We start from the raw sequence: 24,017 nt of genomic DNA, 5'->3' as shown, positions 1-24,017 counted from the left end.
TGTGACTCTGCCAGTCTCTATCACCTGGACTGTTCCCCAGATACCAAGTTCAAAAGCATTTCACAGAAGCACATGATAATTACAAGGAAGCTCTAAGCCAGAAGTTATCACCAAAGCCCATAGTCAAAGCTGTTCAGCAAGATCAATTCCAAAATTTCACCCTCCTCTGATTTCTTAATTTGGAATTTTCCTAGTCAGAACATAAATAAATTAGAATTAACAGATAACTTACGCTATTTTTTAAAGAATGCACACAAGAGACTAACCCATCTTTTTCCTCTAACTCTCGGCCGCTGTAGTCAAAAAAGATGTCGGAATCTTCAGCCAGGGCTCTTTCAATTACCCGTATTGTCCGGTCAAAAAAGATGAGAAATTCCTCTGAATGAAGGATCTGCTGTTTTTCTTCCTCTGTCAACTCTCTTGGAGGGGCTTTATTTATTTATTTTTTTGTAAAAGAGATTGTTAGGGAAGAAAAAGGGACAATTAAAACTTATCAAGAGGAACCCAATTCTTGAGAGAGACTGCTTATCAAAGGAGTGGCAAGACACAGTGAAACAAATCATTGCTAATATTGATTCTAAATTATTTACAAATTCACACCAAAGGCTTCTGCAGATGTCCCCACAAAAAGATTGCATATTTGGTCTAATTATTATTTTGAAGAGTTGAAGAAGATTACAAATAAAAATAGATTGGTGTGTTTTTAGCAATCAGTTCTAAATGTTTTTTTTAACTTGAAAAACAGCTTAAATATGGCTTAATAGATAAATTCACAAAACTATGTATTTATATATGCTATTATGCTATTGTACTATTGTCAAGCTGGCAATATTAAATAATTAGGAACACTCTATAATATGATCCTCATAGTACCTTTCCTTTTTCTACTGAGTAAATTCATAAATTCATTTTATTTTAAACGGTTAGTTGGTAAGGCTGACTGATTGTTATATAGATTATATTCAAAAGCAGAGATATATCATTCCAAACCTGCTTTCACTCAAGATCTTCTGCTTTTAAACAAACACATGGAACAAATACATGCTTCTATAAAACAACCCACAATTGTTTTTCTGCCTTACTTTTCTGGTATGATTAATCTTATCGAACTAAATTTGAAGATAAAAAATGAGACAAAGAGATCAAATAACTAGTAGCATGTCATAGTTTCTGAAAGTGAGCTCAACTTAGAGTCACCATTTGGTTACATAAACCATTCCTTCAATTGAGAGTTTTACATAAAACCTTAGGGAAGGGATTAGGAACTCCCCAGACCAAAAAACCCTCAAGGGCAGAAACTGTCAGCTGAACCTTTGTGGTTCTTCAGGAACCCTAGTTCAACTCTGGTGGAGAGAGCCTACAATAAACTTTTCATTGGTTACTCTTTCAGTAAGTAGTACAGAAGCTCCTGAAGTTAAACTTACAGGAGGAGGGTAGTGCATTACAATCACAGGTGGAGCCTCTGGTGGAATCACTCACCTACAGGGTTTTCCAAGCACTTCCACAACCATCCTAACAACAAAATCGATTTCCACCTGGCCATATGGTCAGAAGAATCTTTTAGGTACTATCACCTGTAGCACAATATTTTATGAAAGTGTTACATAATTGGACTAATTGTATCTTGAAGCCTAAGAAATCTGTAGTGTCAAGAAGCCCTTCTACAGAGTCAAGTCATGGCAGTGGATCCAATGTTCGTTAACATCTCCCTCTTTCTAGCCTCCCCTTCCCTGCCCCAGACCATGAGGCAGGGGGTCTGGAGAAACATGAGAATCTCTATTTGTACAAGAAACTAGAATGATCCTGATGTAGTTGGTTCACACCTTAAGAAATGCTCTCCAGGTAATATTAGGGCAACACATGATTCATCCATTATAGCAGAAGAATTTCTCCTAACACACCCCACCTCGTAGTTTCTAGCAGCCCTAAATAAAATTAGAAATATTTCTTTGCTGTCTAGGTCTCCAGAGCCCTAAATATTCCAGTGTGTACTGAGACTTTCCAAGGACCCCATTAACTTCTACTGAGCAGTGCTGCTGAGACACTAGTTTGTGAAATGCTGAATCAGACAATATGCACACTCAGACTTAGGCTAGGTAGTGGGGAAATAGGTGGAGGTCATAAATAACACAAAGAACTCTACGACACCAACCTGCAATCAAGCACCCTGCCATATGCTAGATTTGATTAGTTAATCAATGCACTGAAGCTCTTTGAGCAGTAGTTTTATCAATGAAATGGGGATGATACCTAAACTTTAAGTCTGGTTTAAGAATTAAAGCTAAATATGCTGGGCTTCAATGAAGTAGCAATTTACTAGTCTGCTTTCTAAAACTCCTGTAAATGAGACATTTGAATTATTTCACTCCAGAATATAATAAAACTACAAAATGGAACTAGGCAAAAGGGGAACAAACCCTACTAAGTCCATTTTGTTTTGGTTAATGCTGTTACATAAATGAATAAACCTGACTAAACAAGAATACTATAGGCCAAGAAGAATGTCTTATTCAAAAAGACTCACTTGGCTTTGGTCACTGTTAATAGATGACTTGAGACACACTTGAAATTAAACAAAGTAGTAGGAATTTTTCTCCTTTATTTGTTAAGATATTAAAAAATCTTTCTAGTCTCTGTTTATCTTTTTGAGCCACTTCTATTTCACCTGTATCTTTCCTTACAGGTCCATTACCTCGAATAAAAAATAGTATCTATGTAATTTTCTGTAATTTTTTTCTTCCCTGTAGCTTATTGTCACTTTGATCTCAGCTTTCAAGACACACAACTTCTTCTCTAACAGAAACATAAATGGCTGATCAAAGTGTGCTTGCAGAGGCCAAGTTCAGGTAGGTGGAGCACTAGCCTCTCCAGATATTATGATTGACAATACAATATTTGGCTTGAAATTAAAATGCTACAGAAGCAAACAAAAGATACATTTTATATTAAGCTTTGATGTCAAACAGGGATCAAATGACATGATTTGTTAGCACAAAATAATCAGATGCATGTGCAGATGAGTACTTTTTAAAAGTCATAAACAATATTCAACTTAATTAAATAGGGCCATAGTAATTTTTGATTAAATAAACAAAACCACCCATACTCAAAGATCTTTAAATTGATAAGTGTTGTTCAATATCATGAAAACATAATGGAGTATCCAGGAACCACAACCAAAAGGTGTATTCAGAGATAAAAACCTCTCCAGGCATCATATTTCATGAAAGAAAATTGGTTGATTAATGGATTCCACAAAGTTCAAAATACAGGAATAAACAAATAGAATCGGAATTGTTTTACTCCAAGATAGATGCCATATTCTACCTCAAGTATCTGTTTCTACAGCTTTTCCCTATCCCTGGAATCTAATAAATTATTTTTAACAAGCTCATGGCATTAAAAAGATAGGATTTAATAGCAAAGGGCATACCAAAACAAAATGTGGGCATGGATAATAGTTTTTCTTATAGGTTAAGCAGAAAATACTATTATAGCAGATTTTTTTTCTTTGTTTTCACAACACAAAACATGGAGTGTTTCTGCCAAGAACTGGCAGCTAACAATACTTTGTGCATTTAAAGAGCTCTTTAAGAAGAAGTAGATTCTACACTATGAAAAGTAGAATGCATGGATGTAACTTACATGTAATCCAAATGATAAGGCAATTTTCAAAGTTACCAAAATTTAACCAGTTATATTGAATTTGAATAACATGTATGAAAGAAATTTTACAGAATACATGAAATTAAGAAGACAGCCTAATTCTACAAATCTGTGGCCTGCAAAATTAAAATAGAATATAAATTTCACTTAGGGTCCACTTTTTATTGTAGAAATGTTAATTTTTCTTATTTTTATATGAAAATACTTTTAAATAAATCTTTCAAGCATGATTGTATTTCATTTGCCATGTTTTCTTGACCTTTCCTGCTATCCTCAATGTATACTTTGTCAGTTTCTCTTTAATTAATTTATACTACTTTAAACTATATCTTTTGGGTTCTGACTTCTTGTGATTTTTTTCCCTCTATAAAAATGTACAATTTATAATGAAGTTCACAACTTATACTGACTTTTTTAGTATCTCATTTCTGTTAAAGATATTTTAAAAATATCTACTACAAATATGTCCTGACTTGTTTCAGTGATGCTGCTTTAAATTTCAATATAAAAATTATTCAAAAAAATTTTTCAAGGATCTCTAAGAGATAAAAAATAAAACCCATGTAGCCAGGAAAAACATTAGATTAAATAAGGACAGTGGCTCTCATGGGAATTTTACAGTGAAATCAGTTCATAAACAGCAGCAAGAAACCAAACCAAACTAAAAGTGAAGGATATCTTTCTGTGAAGTCAATGTGAGGTTTATGAGTTGATTTGTATTTACAAAAAAGTTAGGTTCCCAGTTGTATTGTTTTGAATTTCTAAACATGAAGACATGAGGACACTGACATATAGAAGTTTTCTAAACTTTGATTATAAGCTAAAATATACCTGATTTTTTTCCTACTCTATGGCAGAAAAAAGTGAAACAGTAATAAATCAAGACTGCATTTCTTTAGTGTTTAATGCACTTTGATGTCACGTGGGCAAAAATGTCAAAAGTTAGTGAGTACTGATTATTTTCCCCATGTCCCCCTCACCACCTTTTTCTTCCTTTTCACTCCAAAAAAAAAAAAAAAAAAGCCAGATTTCTCAAAAATGTGTTCCCTGGTTTGAAACTGTGTATGTCAAGTTTCAGCCCAGAGCAAATTTTTATGGCTGAGTAATAAATCCTTGAAACACAAGGTTCGTAATGGAAGTGCTGACACAGCCCTAACTACTATGCAGTCGTGTGAATGGCGCCACGATTATATCTGCTAGAGATTCTTTCAAAAGTTTGCAAAATACTGTCTTGCTTTAAAAAAAAAAAAAAAGCCAGAGTTTGATGCCAACATAAACATGCTTTTAACCCATTATGTGTTAATTTGCAGAAAAGCCATTAATGGAGAATAAGGCATACAGTGCAGCAGGAACAGGAAATGTTCTTTCAAACTTCTTTTTGACTTTTAACATGACTTTAATCAATTCCATGAAGCATGAGTAACAGTTAAAACTGAAGGGTGTTTTCGCTTGGAACTTAAGAAGGAGGTTGCTTTGCTTTGCTGGAGAAGACGACTTGGAGATTGGGGCTGGGGTGGTGGTGATGGGGAATCCATGCCAAGACACACAAAATACACCCTGGCTCCTTATCACCAGGCGTATTTTAAGAATATTTTGCAAAGGGTAAAGGAGTACTTTAATAGATCCTGACTTATTTTGTACCTCACTACACCTGTAATCATGATATTCTACTCACCAACTTTTTTTTTAAAAGACGTTTTTAGTATAAGTTTAAATGTGAGATCTCTTCGATCAAATTCATTTGGACTCTCAGAAAGAGTAAGCCTTGTGTCTTCTGTGGATGCCACTGTTAAAATGCTGAATCTTCTCCTAAACCTTAGTCACACCCTAGAACTTGACAGCAATTGAACTTCTCAATGTCTGAGACCTAGCACAGTAACAGAAATAAGACCTTTAATGATAGTTCTCCAACAAGTTTAAAGGACTTTGCTTGCATCTCTATTGAAAGTTCCACATTTTTTAAATGTACTAGCTAGCTGGGGCCCCTGTAACCATGTTCTCATTTCAAAGCTATGGGCTATGGCAAAGCTGAGCACAGAGAGCTGGGGCCCCCAAGGGCATCCATCCCATCAGGGTAGAAACCAGTTATAGACCCAGGCACTGCAAGGCAAGACTACTAATGATAATTTAGCAAACTTTTATACAGCACTTACTTTGTGCCAAGTATTGTTCCATACTAGCCCTGTTGAGTTTTTTAAAAACCTGTTTGCCAGATGGGGAAACTGAGGCAAAAAAAGGTTAAACTAACTTAGTCTGTAGTGATCACTCAGCTAATAATTGACAGAGACAAGATTTTATCCCAGGTAGTGTGGCTCCAGAGGCTATGCTTTTTCATCACTATCTTGCACTGGCCTTTAGATACCTGAGATTGCAAAAAACAAACCAAAACTAAATTAAACACCTACACTCAGACACACTTCAAATGAGCCTCAATATGAAGTGATTTTTAATAATTTTCTAAAATTGAGGCTGGGCGTGGTGGTTCACACCTATAATCCCAGCACTTTGGGAGGCTAAGGCGGGTGGATCACGAGGTCAGGAGTTCGAGACCAGCCTGGCCAGTATGGTGAAACCCTGTCTCTACTACAAATACAAAAATTAGCCAGGCGTGGTGGCAGGCACCTGTAATCTCAGCTACTCGGGATGCTAAGGCAGGAGAATAGCTTGAACCTGGGAGGCGGAGGTTGCAGTGAGCTGAGATCGCGTCGCTGCACTGCAGCCTGGGACAGAGTGAGACTCTGTCTCAAAAAAAAAAAAAATTGTCCCATTTAACTCCATATGATATGGATGTCATTTGTAATAGGCATTTGGGCTTCTCTAATTTTCTCATGAGAGCACAACGTGTTGAAGTGAGTACTTGGGATCAGTAGGTATCAATTCCTACAAAGACCCCCGTGCTGAACATCTGCCACACTGTGCCAGAGCCACAACCATCTTTAAAATTTACAGATCAAATGAGCTTCTAATCAGAGTTATATTGATCTATACTTGGGACACTCAGTAGGAAATATGGAAGAACCTTTTTAATCTACACAGTTCTTAGGTCCCGCTCTTCATTTATTTGCCAGCAAGTAAGACAAGTTCAAAATTCTCTTCTGTCTCCATGGGCTGAGAATCTCAAAGTAATACAAAATTGGGTTTGTAAGGAAATGTCACCTGCAGTATTTCATGTCCCTCCTTTTCTTTTCTTTTTTCTTTCTTTCTACTTATAGGCACAGTGCTATTATGAGGAGGGCAACAGGGTAAAATGTAAACTTTGGATTTAACTCTAAATCTTGGATCATGTACTTGTACATTATGTATCCTTGGATAAAGTTTTAGACCTCTCTCTTCCTAGTTCTCTGCCTATAAATAGGGGTAATAACAGTATCTGCTTCAAAATGATGTTGTAAGGAGTGAGTAATATCTGTGGAGTGCTTAGAAGAGAGCCAAGGGCATAGTGAGCCCTTAATAAATGTTAGTTATTATTATCACCAGAACATGTAAGAGGTTGTTCCTCCTTATACAGGCAGAGTTGCAGAAGAAAAATTTTAATAGCAGAGTTACTAGCGTTGATCACTATTAATGTTTCTATGTAGATCACATGAAAACACTTTAGAATTTATTGACAAAATAATTATATCTAGTCCTTTGCTTTACTGTTATCATTGGGAATATATGGTTCTGTGAACGAGATAACATGGCAATTGGTAACAAGTGTTCTGGAATTGTGACTAAAATTGTTACTGAAATTGTGGACGTTTTACACTTTATTTGCCTTTATCAGTCAAGAAATAAATGACTCTTGCTTTGGAGATTACAGTTTATGTTGCTAAATGTAATGTATCGAACAATCATAGAAAATCTTCCATATAGGGGATGCAAATTCAATTTTTACTTAGCTCTATAGTCTCTTATATTAGTAAAGGCAAACAAAACAATAAAATGATTACTCAGTTTATTTTCCATACCATACCTTCCTTCACTTCCTGTTTTTTGTCCTGATTTTCCAGTTCTGAGTCCTGGCCAACTTTAGATTCCACCATTTCCTCATCTTCCTCATCCTCTAGAAAAAAGAAAGAGAAAAATACAACATTTTCTTTCCTCCAAATCAAAGTCTTTGGTTGATAGTGGGAGGTAGGGGTAAAGGGTAAAGTTCCAATCATTTAGGGCAACATCTAAGTAAATCAGTCCACAATGAATGCCCAAGATAAATGTTCATGAATTTATGAATAAATTATCTCCAAAAGGGGCCTCTTTGAAAATTTCCCCAAGCTGTTGAGAAAACCATACTGAATGGGCACCTTACATCCAGCTCCAGGCCCTCACCACGTGGGATGTCTTGGAATTGCCTCCCTGACCTCTGAAGCTTCTTCGAAGACGGCCCAGGAACAGATTTTAAAATGTTTCCACCTGGAGCACATTTCCCACAGGGAACACCTGTTGTACAGATGACTCATTTCCAATTTAATTCTCACCAAATTAATTTGTTTTTGACCTACAGGAAAGGGTTAAATACAGGTCTGACCCCAGGTCAAATGCCATTGGCAAGTAAACAACCAAGAGAAGGGCCCCCAAAGTCAATGCCATTGGTCTGGGAGAAAACAACTCAAAATGGTATTTACACATTCAGAGCAGTTCATGCATTAATGTGAATTTCATGAGACTAACAAGTGGACTGAGTTGGCTACCCCTGCCAGATGTTACAGTGCCCTTCCTGCCCTATGCAAATGTATGCTCATTTTTCCTCTACTCTCAACTTGCCTTTCCTAGAGGCCCCTTCCATTATAGAGTGTTTGAAAGCATCAGGCACAGTGTAGAAGGTTTAGGGGAGTGTCAAGGTGTCACAAGAAAATCCAAATTATAGAAAATAAAACGATATAAAAAATTAAAATTTGCTTTCAGTCTTTAAATATGGTATTGTACTCCATGTAGGTTATTGATTTCATTGGTTCAAAGAGAGTTGAAAAGAAATGACTTTGCTTCTCCCTCCACCCCATATGTTCGCTCATTCAACAAATATTTACAGACCTTCTATAAAATCTCAAGCTCTGTAGATAGTCCCGTTTCCATCACAATAAATCCTGAGATTCATCAACTCAGAATTTCAGCAGCAATCACTTAGAATACATTATAAATGCACACTTAAATGCTCAAATAAATAAGTAACTTACAAAATTCTGAGTAAGCAACTTACAAAATTCTAACTAATATTAAGCAAGTGATTTGTGGTAGGAATATCAATTTTAAAAATACAGATATGTAAAATATAGCATTGCAATTTAGATATTAGAATTTGGAAAACATGAATTTTAATTGAAATATCATACTCTATAGGCATGCAGGTAGACTGTGGAGCCAAGCTCACTACTTTATAACCACATTATACATATATAAGAAAGGATGTAAAACATTTTAAAGAACTGTCATTTATTATTCACACAAACCTGAGGTCACAGTTATGAGATGAAAAGTCGCACTTAAAATTTTGAAAAGAACAGTTACCTAGACTTTTAAACAAATAAATCTTTTAAAAGTTAAGTTATAAAAAGCATATCTATGTCCTTATCCGTATGTGAACATATTAATGCTATCTCTTCACACACACACACAAAATTCCATTTGGAAAGTCCTAATCAAAATATCCATCTCGACATGATGTATCTTCCTGACCCAAGGACTAAACACAAAGTCTAGTGAAGAACTAGCTAGAGAGAAGTTTCCTCTTTCAGTAATCCTTGGATGAAGAGGAAGTTTTCAAAAGGCCTCTCAGCTGTTGGTAAGTGGCTTCATTTCTGAACCTTCTGGAGACATTTCTTTAACAGATTCAGCAGCCATGCCCTGACACTTATTAAGTACAGGGCAAATACAATAAAAAACAAAGGTGATAAGGCCAGAACTATGGGTTGAACTGTGTCCCCAAAATTCATATGTTGAACTAATAAACCCCAGTACCTCAGAATGTGGCCTTATTTGAAAATAGGGTCACTGCAGATATAATTAGTTCAAATGAGGTTATAATGGAGTAGGACACCTAATCCAATATGACTGGTGCCATTATAAAAAGGGGAAATTGGATGCAGACACACAAACATAGGAAGAACACCATGTGGAGATGAAGGCAAAGATCGGCCTGATGCTCTTACAAGCCAAGGAACACCAAAGAGTGCCAGAAAACCACCGGAAGTTAGGAGAACAGATTCTTCCTCACAGTCCTCAGAAGGAACCAAGCCCACAGGCTTCTTGATCTCAGATCCTAGCCTCCAGAACTGTGAGGCATTACATTTCTGTTGTTTAAACAGCCAGTTTGTGGTATTTCGTTATAGCAAAACTTGAAAACTAATAAAGCCAGTAAGTGCATTTCCTTCTATAATCTTACAATTTAGTAGAAGGGATACAGGAGATATTCACTAACACTTAAGGCAGTGATGAGTGCATCACTTCTATAATCTAATTTATTTATCAGAACTTAGTACCATTAGCCCAGTTTTACAGATGAGGAGACAGAATAATTTCCCCCGAAGGAACTGCAACCACATCCCGCTTCAAGTTCTGTCTGGCTCTGCCTGTTTTGGGGTCTGTGATCTTTAACCACTATGCAAACTGCCTCCTGAACCACAGCATGATGTGAAACAGAAATGCCATGGAGAAAGGACTGAAATACAAGCAGCTGCAATGTTCTATTGCAAGGTAAGGAGGCTTTGCAGGGACTTTTTGAGGTGGACTTGCATGGCCTCAACATGGATTGTTCTTCCACACTCAGGAGGTGAACAAATACAAGTTGTAGCTGAGAAGGTATGTTTCTCACCCTTGAGAGCTGTACATAATGGATTATTTTATTTGTCAGGTATTCTACAACCACATTCTGTTCTAATTTTCATTCTGGAATCCACTGCTTTGAGACCTGGCAGGCAATGCTTAATATGAAGTGTTAATTCCCCCAGCCAGAAAGATTCACAGCTTAGGTGAGAGCAGCACCCTAAAGGAAGTATTTGATCTTGTTCCAGGCTGGAGTCCACCACTTGCTGGCCCCTGGGTTTTATCCAATTCATAGGAACTCTCTGAGCCCCCATTTCTCATCTGCTGGAGTGGGATAATAATCCTTCCTTAAAACACGTTGTTGTAAGAATAACTAAGTAAAATAACCAATATAAAATTGCTTTTTAAACCATCAAGGTCATTGGGAACATACTTAAGCATAAATCTTCAAAACAAACATTGCCTTAGATTCTAACAAATATTGACTGAGCACTTACTATGTGCCAGGTGCTGGGCACACACCAGGGAACAAGACAGACAAAATAATCTCTGTGCTCATGGAGCTTCCATTCCAGTGGAGAGAAACCAAAAACAAATAAAAAAACAAAATATATACTGTGTCAGACAAGTGCTATGGGGGAAAATACAAAATAGGAAAGAGAGATTAGGCATTCTGGTCAAGAGTGGGAGAGTCTCAATTTAAAACAGAGTGAAAAGGTCCACCAAGGCCACAATGAGGTGACATGTGAGCAAAAACTTAATGGAGTTAAGGGAGTGAGTTGTGTGAAGACCTTGGAGGAAATAAGACTAATAACAAATAGATTCTTGCTTCTCAATCCATGGACGCGAGGGGAGTAATGGATCAAGGTCTGGATTCACTGATAATTAGTTATACTGACTGTAGATAATAATTGTGCATTTATTAGAGCCATCTAGTTTGAGCACTTAAATCTTCTAGTTCTTAAAACTGAAAGTAGTTTTACCAAATGACTTTGAATTAGTCAGCTTAAATAGTAACAAGTTCTCATCTTTCACAGCTATAAGGGTGTTTATTTTAAACATTAATTCTCAGAAGAGTCAAAAAAGAAACACCATGACCAAAAATGCCACTACGAGCTTATTGGAAAAATATTATTCTGTGAAGGGCTTGGCTATAAAAAGGACTAGGTTTGTGATACAACGTCTAGGTTTATGCATAGAAGCATGTGAGGAAATAGCAGGTTATCTAATTCCTTGAATGGAAAATGCTTCCCCAGAGAATATGTTTTTGATCGGTCTAAAAAAATACTCACAACAAATATGTATTGTGTTTATAGTATGTACAAAGTCCCATAATGAGAAACTGTGAAAAACAGAGAAATTTAAAAAATAGTACCTGCCCTTTTAAAGTGTCTACAAACCAGTTGTAGGTATTAATTTTTAGTGGTCACAGAATCCTTTGTCTATCAGCCTTTTAAAGACATAAAGTAAGTGTTTCGGTGGATTTGCAAAGGAAATAAAACACAAGAGACTGGTTTGTTTCTCTGCATACTGATATGTTTGCCTTGCTCAGCAAAGAGAGTATATTTTTCTTTAAAACTCTGGTTTCCTTTCTGGTGCAGTTGGAATTACTTCTGTTGAAACCATTTTCAAAACAGTTAAATAACTTTAAAGAAAAGGATTTATGTAGACCTGCTACAGACTACTGATATATGAGTTGTGCCACTACTTCATACCCAGTTACGTTTCCTTTGAGATTGGAGGGAATAAAATTACCACCCATGTATGGCTTCCCTTATCCAGGTCCACACAAGAAATTAAACTAGTGACAGAAGTTAATTACCTGTCAATCCAAGGGGCTAATTTCTAAACAATGGCATCTTTTAGATACATTATTTTATTTAATACCCATATTCTGCTGTCTCCAGTTGCCACATTCATTCCTCCTGGTTGGAAAAATCTTTGGTAGCCACTGTCTTCCTCCCTCAAGATTTTCAGAGGTCTAAGAATGAGTAACTACATATTATGCAGCAATCACAGATAACACACTCAGCATGAGGCTCGACCCTTTGCCTGAGCTCCAGAAGAGTTCGTTTCCTCCACTAGTCCATGGCTCTGAATGAAGCCGACGTAGACAGTTTTAGTATGCAGCAGTCCTCTGCTCGCTGACTTGTTCTGATAGCCTTACAAATATGAGGTATTTGAAAGGGAGTGCAGTGGAACATTTGTCAGTGTTTGGCAATACAGTATAATGCAAAACCCCTTTCTGTCTGGGGCATATTCCCTTTGCAGCAATTCCGGATTGGTGATATGCTGGATCCTACTTTCCTCTCTCGAAGCCCAGGGGGAAAGAGTTTCCTGCTGTTCATCTCCTGGTGGCCAGGGCACAGACAGGATCTGGGAAGTCAGACTGGTCGATCCTAACTCAGGCTTTGTCTTTGGATCCTTGGAGTCAGAGCTGAGAAAAAAGTTAGGATTCATTTTGGAGGAAAATGCAGTAGCAGCAGTGACGCCCAACATCCTGGCAAGATTGTTCCAGAGGCCCAGTGTTCCAGAGCTCCCTCGGTCCCCACGCTTTTTCAAACCTGTTCCTTCTGCCTCCTGTTGATTCTGTGAGTACCAGATTTCCTTCCAATAAATCCCACTAGAGGCGTTGTCAGCACCAGATTTCCTTCCAGTAAGTCCCACCGGAGATGATGCCTGCTGCATGCAACCAGAACCCTCAATGACACAAGGCGACCCTCTGTGAAGAGAGGGGTTTGTGTTTTACGAGGCCACTGGGTTCTTGCTTTCCTCAGCCCTCTTAGGGCTTGCAAAACTTTGGGATAAGAGGATCTGAGCTCCTGCCAGAGCCCTTGTTGCTCTGCTCCTGACATTTCATGAGAGGACTGTGGCTCCTCCATCTGCCACCTCAGGAATACCGCTAAGGCTGGCTCGGGTGGAGAGTGAAGGCATGGAGTGGACAGGACCATTTCACTCCATCCTTCTCAGCTCCAAAGGGCATCCTCCTGCTGCCCAGAGCGGAAGGCACAAAGCAATTACCACTTTGACTTTGAATTGAATGGGCCAATGACTGCAAGATGCACAATTATTTTATATACCACTGAGAAAGACGATTACTGCTATTAAACTATAACACATCATCAATTTTAATGTGAAAATTGTGAATGTTAGAAATGATCAAATACGTTGTGGCTTATGAAATGAATAGAAACAAGCTTCCAAGATGTAAACTGGCAAGGACACAGAGGCAATTCTAAATCAAGCTTACTAGTATACTATTATTGGAGAATAGACTTGGAGAGATATAAAGACCTGAGTTTTTCTGTTTTGTTTTGTTTGTTTGTTTTTTTGGATATGTTCTTTTCAACTTAAGAACAAATGCCCTAGCCACTTTTATATAATTCCATGTATGGATATTCAGATGGTGATTCTTCTTATAACATATTTTTAAATTTTTAATAGAAAAAGGCTTAACCCCTTCAAGTTCTATTAAAGTTTTTAAAAATATATTGGAAGATATTCTTTGCAGTTCTGGCTTTGGTTTCATCTTTTTGCGTAATGCATTTTGTCTCATTTTATCTTTTCTAATATTATATGCTCACTCTGGTTAGCTCTTACACCTATATCTTCCACTATCACCTATAAGTTGATTTCTCCAGCCAAGATATCCCTTCTAGGTTCCAGACTCTGTAGTGGACATTACAACGTGATCATCTCAGGGGCACCTCACACCTGACATGTCCACAGCAGAGCTCTGACCTGCTTAATGGTGCCACTGTTCATATGGAATCCCAGCTGGATACCTGAGCACTGCCCTCAATTCCCCTTTTCCGTCAGGGACTAGTAAGAGGGGGGTCTCAGTCCTGTCAATTCCACCTCCAGCATCTGTCTTGAATCTGCCTCTGTCTTTACAGCCTTTATGATGCAGCTCCAGCAGCTTTAACTCTTCCTCTAAAACAGATTTGTGAATCCCCTCCATTATTCTGCCACCCACCTTGTAAATATCTCTACAATAACACATCTCATACCGTGTAAAATTAATTTTTTGCATCTATCTCTACAACCAGAGTAAATGTCCCTCAAAGACCTACTCTTCTTAATATTATCAACGTTAAGTACAGAGACTGGTAATATGAAAACAGGAGACTGTTCTGGAAATTACTAATGGTACTACATCACGTAGGGCCTTGAATGGCAGAACAAGAAGTGTGGACTTCTTCCTAGAGATCAGTAGCCCACTTTAAATAAATATTAATCACATTCAGTCCATAAATATTATTAACAATTTCAAAAGAAATCCAAGGCACTGCTGATGCTAGATATGGCTTTTGAAGCCACACTTCTCTCTTCCCCAGCACACCCTTTGTGCAGATTCGGATATATCTCTCTGGGATGGCTTGACCCTCAATGAAAATCACTGCTGTCAATCTACCCTGCAGAGAAACTGGAGGTTTTAAAAAACACAAGAGTCAAATTCTGATTTTGTTTAAGGATATGGCAGCAACGTGGAGGCTGCAGGAGAGTGGCAAGACCAAAGCCAGGGCACAGTAAGAAGGTAGGCCATAGCCGTAGTCCAAGCAGCAGTTGAGAACCTGACTTTGGTCGGCGCAGTTGCCAGCGGGTGTGATGAATCAGACTGTGAATTTAGACATGTATTTGTATAGCAGACAGTGAGGGCTCTCGCACAGAACTCACTCAAGCCACCCTACCCTTGGACCAACTTTGGATACAGCTTGCCAACTTCGCCGGGAGTCCAGAGAGAGCCACCCTCCCAATATGTATCACAGCAGCCAAGATAAAGTATAACATGCACCACTGAATGCTTACACAAACCAAGGTGAGCGCCTCTACGCTTTAAAAATATGCAGGAAAGACATATTTTGTGGGATTTTCAGTAAGCACTTTGTTAAATATACTACATGCTAATATTGAAAAAACCTTCACTTTCTGGTCTAGAAACATCTGGCCAGAGTAAAGAAAACATACATTTCTCATCGTACAGAGCGCTCCTGTTAACACTCTAGGCCACATCAGATCTCTCCTAAGGCTCTAACATGACAGTACTTGGAAAGTTTACTTCCTGAAGGAACGTCACCCAAGGCATTGCAAATGGGAGGAAATGAAAGAAAATATTCAAAATGAGAGGGGAAGTCAGAGAATAGTACTGTTTAAGCAGCTGTTTCTGAAACTTGTAAGAGCACTGATATGTAATATATGCATAGTAAATATGTATTGAATTGAGTTGATGTGGATCAGTCAGCTTGCATGGAAGGACAGAGATGAGGAAGAGAACAAGGACCTTCTCAGAGATACTCAGGTGGGAGTCTGTGGATACCTTCAGCAGTTTGATGTTTGGAGACAAGGAGGCTTGACTGATCTGTGTTTCCATGCATTTTTCTTCCTAAAAACCTTTAATGGCTCCCTATTTCCTAGATTAGCTCAGCATTTAAGACCCACTACCATCTGACCCTAACTTAATTCTCCAGTATTGCTCAGAGCAGAGCAGCCTTTGACTCAATTGTGTGTAAAATAGGCCAAGTTTGTTGTCAGAACCCACCCCTCCACCATCTTCCTTATCTTCAGTCTTAGATCTTTCAGGCCCTTGTTATCCAAGATTTCTCAGAAAGTCATGGATCCTTTAGCCACTGAAGAGAATAGTTGGATGAACTAACTCAAACTGATAGACTACATAGTGATAATCCAAATAAATTAACCTGTAATGGCGAATTGCAGATTTTATGGGATGTGGGAAGGTGAGATACTTCGAAAGAGCACAGCCACTTCTCAAGTTAGTTCTCTTCTCTACATTCTCGTAAGCAGGGCCATCCCATTGCACAACTCCAGAAAGCAGCATTGCCATTATGGCCTATGTGAATAGAGCCTCCTTGAGGCGTGTAAGACACAGCCTTTATGGCCATCCTTGGCAGCCCTATATGTGTAGCTGTCCACATATGCATGCACATGCCTACACACACACACACACACGCACACACACACACAGAGCAAAAAATTCAGAACAATTGAAGATGCAATTCTTGGCTGCTTGGAAAATGAGGGACTCCTCTGTTTTTCAGACTCAAATCCCTTCTGCTATCTACTTCCGCTTTTAGACAATTCCATTCTCTATTCTTCTGCTTTCTCTATTAAGTCTTCCCAATGTGCAAATCTGCAGTTTCTTTTGGTGGGAACCTTGCTTGTGAAAAAGAAAATCAGAGTCACAGAGATAGAGATGTCATGATATTTAACTTTTAGGAGTGACTGTAGATCTGTCCCAAAGGAAGGCAGACACTCAAGGTCTTCACATACTAGAATTGTTATTGTGTTATGTTAACTAGTTTAAAAAAGAGTAAAATAAATAGAAACCATTTAGAAGCACTATTTTCGCTGTAAGGAAATTGTTCCTAAGGACAGAGTGGTACCTTCCATACCTAAGAGTCATCATCTCTGACTATTAATGTTAGAGCTGTTGTCACATCAATCACTGCATATATAGGTCATCCCACTAATATTAGTACATGTTCTCTAGCATTCCTTTTATTAACAGGATCAAATATTGTTAATTCTATCTCTTTGTATACCCTTCTTTTGCACATCTCCCTTTATTCTCTCCATTTCCCACCTCCTTTTTTTTTTTTGGTTAAGGCCACCTTGGCTTTTTATGCAGCACCTGGTCATTGTTCCCTACCTCTAACCTCTTTCCATGCCTACTCTTGCTACAAACAACACTGTCTGATCAATCCTCTTCAAACAACTTGTTCATATCAATCTCCTGGTGGAAACATTTGATAGTTTCTATGACATGCAGACTAAAAGCTGAGTTCCTTGGCCTAGTATTCAAGTCCTCCAAGGTCTGGCCCCAATATGTGCTTCCTGTTTAAATTTCCTCTACTGTGTTCACCCCCGCACAAGCATGCACATACACACATGCATACTCCAGTCTGCCTGCACTAACACAGTATCTGCTGCACACAGTTCCACATTCCATCTATACCTTGGTTCATGCTTCCCCTCAGTCAGACTCCCTTCTTCCTTTCCTGTTACAAAATATGAGCACCTACTATGTGCTGCGTATATTCTACGTATTGGAGATGCAGCAGTGAACAAAACAGGTAAAAATTCCTGCCCTCATGGAGCTGGCATTCTAGCAGCAAGATGGAGAATAAACAAGATAAACAGTTGAAGTATATAGCAGGTTAGAGAGCTGCAATCACTAACAACAAAAAGACAGTAGTAGGTGTCACAATTTTACACAGAGAGCAAGGGAGGTCCTTACTGAGAGGTGGCATTTGGCAAAACACTCAAGGAAGTGAGGGATCAGGTTTTATGGACCCCTGTGGGAGAGCAACCTAGGCAAAGGAAACAAAAGCACAAGGGTAAGAGTGCACCTGGAGTGTCCAAGGCCTCCAATACTTTGATCTTCCCTACATGTAAATCCAGCTACACTGATGACCTGATTCTAAGAACCCCCCAGTTCCCCAAATTGTTCCTGCTCTACCTGTTGGCGGGATTTCTTCTTCCTTTAACCTCCCATAGCACTTCAGTTGGGTATTTCCTACAACCTTTTCTTCATCCAATCAAAGAACTATTATGTTTAAGATTATGGCATTTATCATTCTCTAGCTATGATATATAAATTGTAAGTAGAATATAATTCTGTATGAGTTTTTTCCTCCCAAATTCTTGGGAGTAGGCTCCATTAATTATTCATATCTGTATGCCCCAATATGGGTGTCTAGTAAATATTTTAACTGTTTTAAATTTTAATAATTTCTAATTTCCCCAGTAGTTCTAAAAAGGACATTTTCTCAGCGGTTTCCCCAGTGTTTCAGTTGGATCATGAATCTCCTCACTCAGCATCAAAGTGTTTTCCTTTCCTTGATCACTAAGCCCCACCACCACTGACAGCAACTCTTGTCTACACTCACCCCGTGCCTCCCTGCACCCACTATGAGGTTCACGGTCCTTTCTTGTTTGTTTCCTGTCCTAGTCACCGGTCACCAGGTACTTACTGACCACATATTGTGTGGTAAGATGTATTCCAGGCACTATGGAAAAACAGTAGCTATTGATTTATTGAATCCTTCATGTTTATCAGTCTATTCACTCCTCATAATAACTCACTGAGGCAAACATGATGAGCTTTCTCTATGTATGAGAAAACCGAGGCTTTAGAAAGGGAAGATGCTTCCACTAAGGTGAATGAGCTACACGCAGCAGTAGAGTCAAGAGTCAAACCCATGTTTTTCTAACTCCCAAACCATTTCTACAGCTAAACAGCACCGAACAGTATGAAGAGAAAAGGGGAACTGTAATCTACATTTGTGGTTTTGGCCATCCAGAACCACCACCCCACTTCTTGGGATAACAGGCCCTCTATTATTCTTTGGTGGACACATTCTGCCTCTCTCCTCTAAGTAAATACTATTTAAGATTTAGAGGAAGACTTTGTATCTGAGGCAAAGATTAATGAGACTATTTTTCTTTGTACTATCAGTAAAATGACCATATACATCTACCATAAATTGGGACACTTCTGAGAGAGAATGGAGGTACAATTAATAATCAAGCTGCAATGACAGATGTGAATAAAGAGTGCCTGGGAAAACCAGACCTATGGTCATCCTGTCCATCAGTCCACCTCCTTTGGACTAGGTGACTGTCTTGGGAAATTCTGGATGTATCTCTTATTATAGAAGTAGACTCCTCTTTTCTATTGGACTGGGTGACTGTTCCAGCTAAACCAGAACACATGGTCACCCATCAGGAAAGTGAACTCCTCTCCTCTACTGGATTGGGTGTTGTATTGCTGTGGAACTGAAGCTGCCATGACTCGCCACATGGAACATGAAAAAGAAGGAATAGATAAAGCAGGGCTAAGAGATGGGATCATGATAGCAACTTGGAACCTAAATTGAGCAGTAGCTGAAGCTAGCATGACCCTAGTGCCTAGGGCCAATTTTTATTTATAAAAGCCAACAAACTTTCTTTTGGCATAAGTAATTTTGGGTTGATTCCTCAGTCACTTGCAATCAAAAATGTGTGAGTGGCCAAGAACTAACAATGACTGAGTATCTTCTTTGTTATTTTTTTCTTGATAATCCCTTTCAGCAAGCTCACCATCCTGCAAGGTATGTGGGGTTAAATACATGAGTTGCCATATTGCTCGAGTTCAAATCCTGCAAGTGCTAGCATTTTCACATTTCTAGAAATAATCATGGGTAATTTACTTAACCCTTGCCCCTCAGTTTCCTCTGCTGTAAATAACAGAATTACCCTCCTTGGATAATGGCAATACTTTAAACACTTTATACATTTAAAACATTTTGTTATTATTGATGACAAAATTGAGGCTCAAAGAGGTTATATACGTTGCTCAGACAACTACTAAATTACAAAGGCAGATTTTTGAACTCCAGTTTTTGAAGCTCCACATTCCATTCTGTTTCAACTGTGTCCACACTGGTGCCAGACTGCCTGAACTAGGCTGTGAAGGATGAAGATATGTTAATGGGTTTGGAGGTGAAAGTAAGCATGTCAGTGGAAAGGAAAAGTTGTGGGAGTTGCAACAATATTTGGAGCACAGTTGAAAACAAAGCTGCTAGCTGTATCCTGTCAAACTGACTCCAGCTTCTTTTTCCTTGCCTATTCCAGTTTCAGTTGTCTATTATAGTTTCAACATGGCCAGTCAGCTGCTTCACAATCCATGTGTAGGTGTAGCCATCCTCTCATCTACTGCATGGAGTCTTCCTTGGAGAGTTTTGTGTTCCCCAGCACAAGACCACGCCATGTGTCCAGCTCTATCTCATAATGCATGGGCTACCACTCTTCGGTTTGCTGACTCTACTTCAACCAAGCTAACTTCTTGGACATTTATTGATGTTGTCAAGAACTCACACCTCACAGCTTTTGCATTGGTATTCCCTGTACCTGGAATACTCTTTATCCAAATATTCGTCTTTCTCCATGATGTCTTTAGGGTCCTTATTCAAATGTCACATCATCTGTGAGGCCTCCCCTCTTCCAACCCCAGTTAATATAGCAACATACCACCATCCATTGTGCCCTGGCACATGGCACTTGTTTTTTAATTGCATAGTACTGACTACTATCTGACCTTCTACATTTATTTATGCATGTATTTATTGTCTGTTCATATTTTAGTGGTGGGAATTGAATGAGAATTCTAGACCCACTAGAATGAGAATTCCACAATAGCAAAGACTGTCTCTCTTCTTTGCCGTATGCCTAGGAAAGGGCTGGGCATATGGGAGATGGCAATGAATGTTTGTTGGGTGATAACATGACTGCACAGGAGAATATCAAGGCAGCTGCTGTATCAAACTCTCCCCTCTCATCAATTCTATAGGCCAGCAGAGCAATGGCAGATTCTATGATGGAAATCAGGACATCCCCCTGCCTCATGCCCACCACCAACTTTGTCATAGATGCTTACAACCACACAGATCTGGTTTTTGAAGTGGGAATTATCTATCTCTTTAGAATTCTTGTTCTCTAGAAAATGGAAATAAGATCTTTGGAGTGCTTTTTGCTGACTCCCATTACACCATTTTCTCATTCTAGTGTCCAATTCCCAGCCCAGGGAGAACTGATATATTTTCCATCTGAGAATTCATCAAAATTCATCACAGTCACATTCTCAAGGAAGATCATTAGCACATTTGTTTGCTTTTATCCTGGCATTAACTACTCTATTTGAGGCTAAATTATTTCCCCTGGTTTCAACGTCAAGTTTTCCCATTGGCTCAAATATGAAGTCTCTTGTCTGTCAGTGTAATAATTTTCTATTAATTATAAAAGAAGAAAGCTAGTAGTTTGAGAGTCTTAAGGGAAGCATTTGTCTAATCCAAGAAACTGATTTTCCAGTTACTTGGACTAAGTACAACTCTCAGTTGTGGTCAGATTTCAAAGTATCCCTTGTTTTTACTTTCTGGTCAGTCTAGACAGACATGGTTCTTTCCTTCGTTTTTCAAGCTGTTGAAACATCAGGTTGGTCAAAAGAATCTGAATCTCTAGAGAATAAACTGAGCAGCATTTCACCAGAGAGTTCATAACTTTCTACTGACAATCCCTCCAAATAGTGAGCAATCCTCCCAACCTCAGTGGTGCTAGGAGAGATTTCACTTCAAAGGCTCAGTGTGAGTGTGAGAATGAAACTGTGGCAACAAAATAATGACCACTATTGTCCTATTCAGAATGGAAAATAGTCTAGTGGTTAGAGCATGCAGTCATGAATTTTTTGCCTGTTCTCAGTCATTTCAGTTTCATGCTGGGTGTCTCAATCCAACCTAAATTGCCCCCTTTAACAATAATTCTTCTATTCATTATAATTGAACACATGTTCTTCAAAACGTGGTATATTGAAGGCATAGGCTAAACTTTATAATGGCCACACAAATGAATCAAGAAAAAAGCTTGAAGCCAAAGAATTTGGCATTCATGCAGGGAAACGACAAATGTATGTAAATATCTACATCAGAAGAGAGAATGCCTGGAGATGTGCTCTGAAAATTAAATAGGGGTGAGGTTAACAAGTGGTGGAGATAGGACAAGGGCAGAGGGAAGAAAGGGAAGTGGATTTTTTATGGAGTTCAATTCGAGTTGGATTTTGAAGAATGGTGGGACCTAAATAAGGACATAGAGAGGAGAATGCAGAGTTTCATTTCAGGAAGAGAAAGAAGCATGTACAAATATATAGCAGTGCAAAGATGTAAACAGTGAATGGCAGGTAGATCAGAGAGGAAATAATGGAAGGCCTGAAATGCCAAGATAAATACCAAGTTAAATAGAGTCATTCACATTTGCTATTTGATCCACTCAACTCTGTTGAGAAGCAGCATTATAAGTCAATAGTGTTTCAACTGATGTCGAAAGAGGGTTCTAAGGATTCCTGGGTAATTAGCAGTGCCATGACCCAGGAGGATAGTTTCCCATCACACATTTTGTAGTAGGTAAATTATCTACCTATTTTTTTCCCCAGAGACAGCATAGGAAAGTATGGTCTTATTCACTACATTTTGTTATGTGGCATGTAAACAATAAGTTCTTCAGCTTCTTTAAGATCTACTTTATTACCTGTAAATGAGGGATGCTAATTTCTGTGCTCCTTACATAACAGAATTGTTGTGTGAAACAATGAGATAATGGATACAGAGCTGCTTTGTCAGTGGTAAAAGGCTATAACGTGTTAGTTATTAAGGCGGGGTAATTGTGATAATAATTACTGCTTCTTGGTGTCCAGTGGCCCACCCAGCCACAAAAATGTGCAAGGTAGGAAGAAAGTTATGCAATAGGAAAGAGAAGGAAGGTATTTCAGTTAATAATAATCACAGAAACAAAGGGCTAGAAAGACCCACAGAAGCAGCTATTATTTAGTTGCAATAGGATTTGGGAATGAGGAGCATAAAGCATCTAAACATAGTTCAAACAACAAAATATGAAATAAGGTTCCAAGTTGTGTGAGTCTCCTAGACCTGTTGAGACTAGAAAGAGGGTGTAAGCTAAGGGTCATCAGAATGGGCAGTCAGATGGAGCTGGGCTTGCTGCAAGCATGAGCTTAGCTTTAAGGGCAGGTAAGGGTAGGATGGGCAGAGGAAAGGGCATTCCTAGCTACATCCTTTAGGTTAGATGCTCTGGGCTCCTATCATGCTTCTCTCTTTAAAGGCCAATAAACATAGTGAATAAAATTGAGTGCTGAATTTTCTCTCTACTCTCAGCTCTCAGACCAATGTCTGGCCCCAAAACAGACTGCTTACTTGTGGGTTCAGCCAACCTGGGCACATCATGAAGGAGGGTGTGAAGTCAGGAGAAAGTCAGCACACATTCAAGGTCAAGGGAAGACAAACCATGTGGAGAGGGAGCAAGGGAAGGAAAGGCAGGAAGCTAGATGGAAGCATGGAAGCTAGGCTAAGGCCTTCAGTTTTGATGGCGCAGTGACAGCAAGGAAACAACTAGATTTAAAATAAGTATGCTCTGGTAGCTATATTCCCAACAGGCTACAGCTTTAGCCCTGGCCATAATGCAGTCCTCAGGTGGATGGACAGAGGAGAAAGGAAACAGAACCAGATTCGTGTTTTCTACCATATGTGCCAACCTCATCCTCTGTCCCTGGCCACTGTTTGAACCTTCAAGGTTTCAAAATATCACCTCCTACTATACAGGGAGGATTTGTATTCAAGTTCTGCCATTCTATATTGTTCCCAGTGCCTTCACATAAATGCAGAATCATGAAAACAAATAGCTGAAAAAAATCCAGAGAGATGGCTATGGAAGTTATTGTCATGAGATGGAAGGATCAAGTGTGCAAACCACATAGCATGTTGTTCAGCAAATTAAATAAAAAACTAGGTAAGTGGAAATTATTATTTTCTTCTTCTTTTCTCCATCCTCCTTCTTAATTACCTTGGTTAGTTTTTTCACTGAATGGATGAGCCATTGCCATCCATGAAGTTGAAGGGCCCCTAAACTTGCACAGCCAGCTGATGGAAGAGCTCAGATTAGAAATCAGACCTGCTGACTCTCTCTCCAGTGCTCTCTCCACTACCCATGCTGTGGTAGTAATATTGTCATAGAGACCAAGAGAAGCACCAATTCCAATGAGATTTGAAGGAGAA

General features: G+C 38.7%; 1 protein-coding gene across 5 annotated transcripts in view; it reads right to left on the bottom strand.

Annotated features, from left to right (window-relative positions):
- The window catches only part of DYNC1I1 (dynein cytoplasmic 1 intermediate chain 1), a 325,617-nt gene that overhangs the window by 113,108 nt on the left and 188,492 nt on the right, over positions 1 to 24,017 (bottom strand). For all 5 annotated transcript variants that reach the window (XM_001170561.5, XM_001170506.5, XM_001170374.5 and 2 more), the window contains 2 exons: positions 7,622 to 7,711; positions 267 to 429 (listed from right to left, as the gene is read on the bottom strand). In XM_001170561.5, the coding sequence (XP_001170561.1) occupies positions 267 to 429; positions 7,622 to 7,711 (253 nt within the window). The remainder of the gene's footprint in view (positions 1 to 266; positions 430 to 7,621; positions 7,712 to 24,017) is intronic.

Source organism: Pan troglodytes, chromosome 6 (genome assembly GCF_028858775.2).
Source record: "Pan troglodytes isolate AG18354 chromosome 6, NHGRI_mPanTro3-v2.0_pri, whole genome shotgun sequence".
Lineage (NCBI taxonomy): Eukaryota > Metazoa > Chordata > Mammalia > Primates > Hominidae > Pan > Pan troglodytes.
Note: the sequence above shows the minus strand (reverse complement) of the source record. Positions and strands in the feature narration are given on the sequence as shown.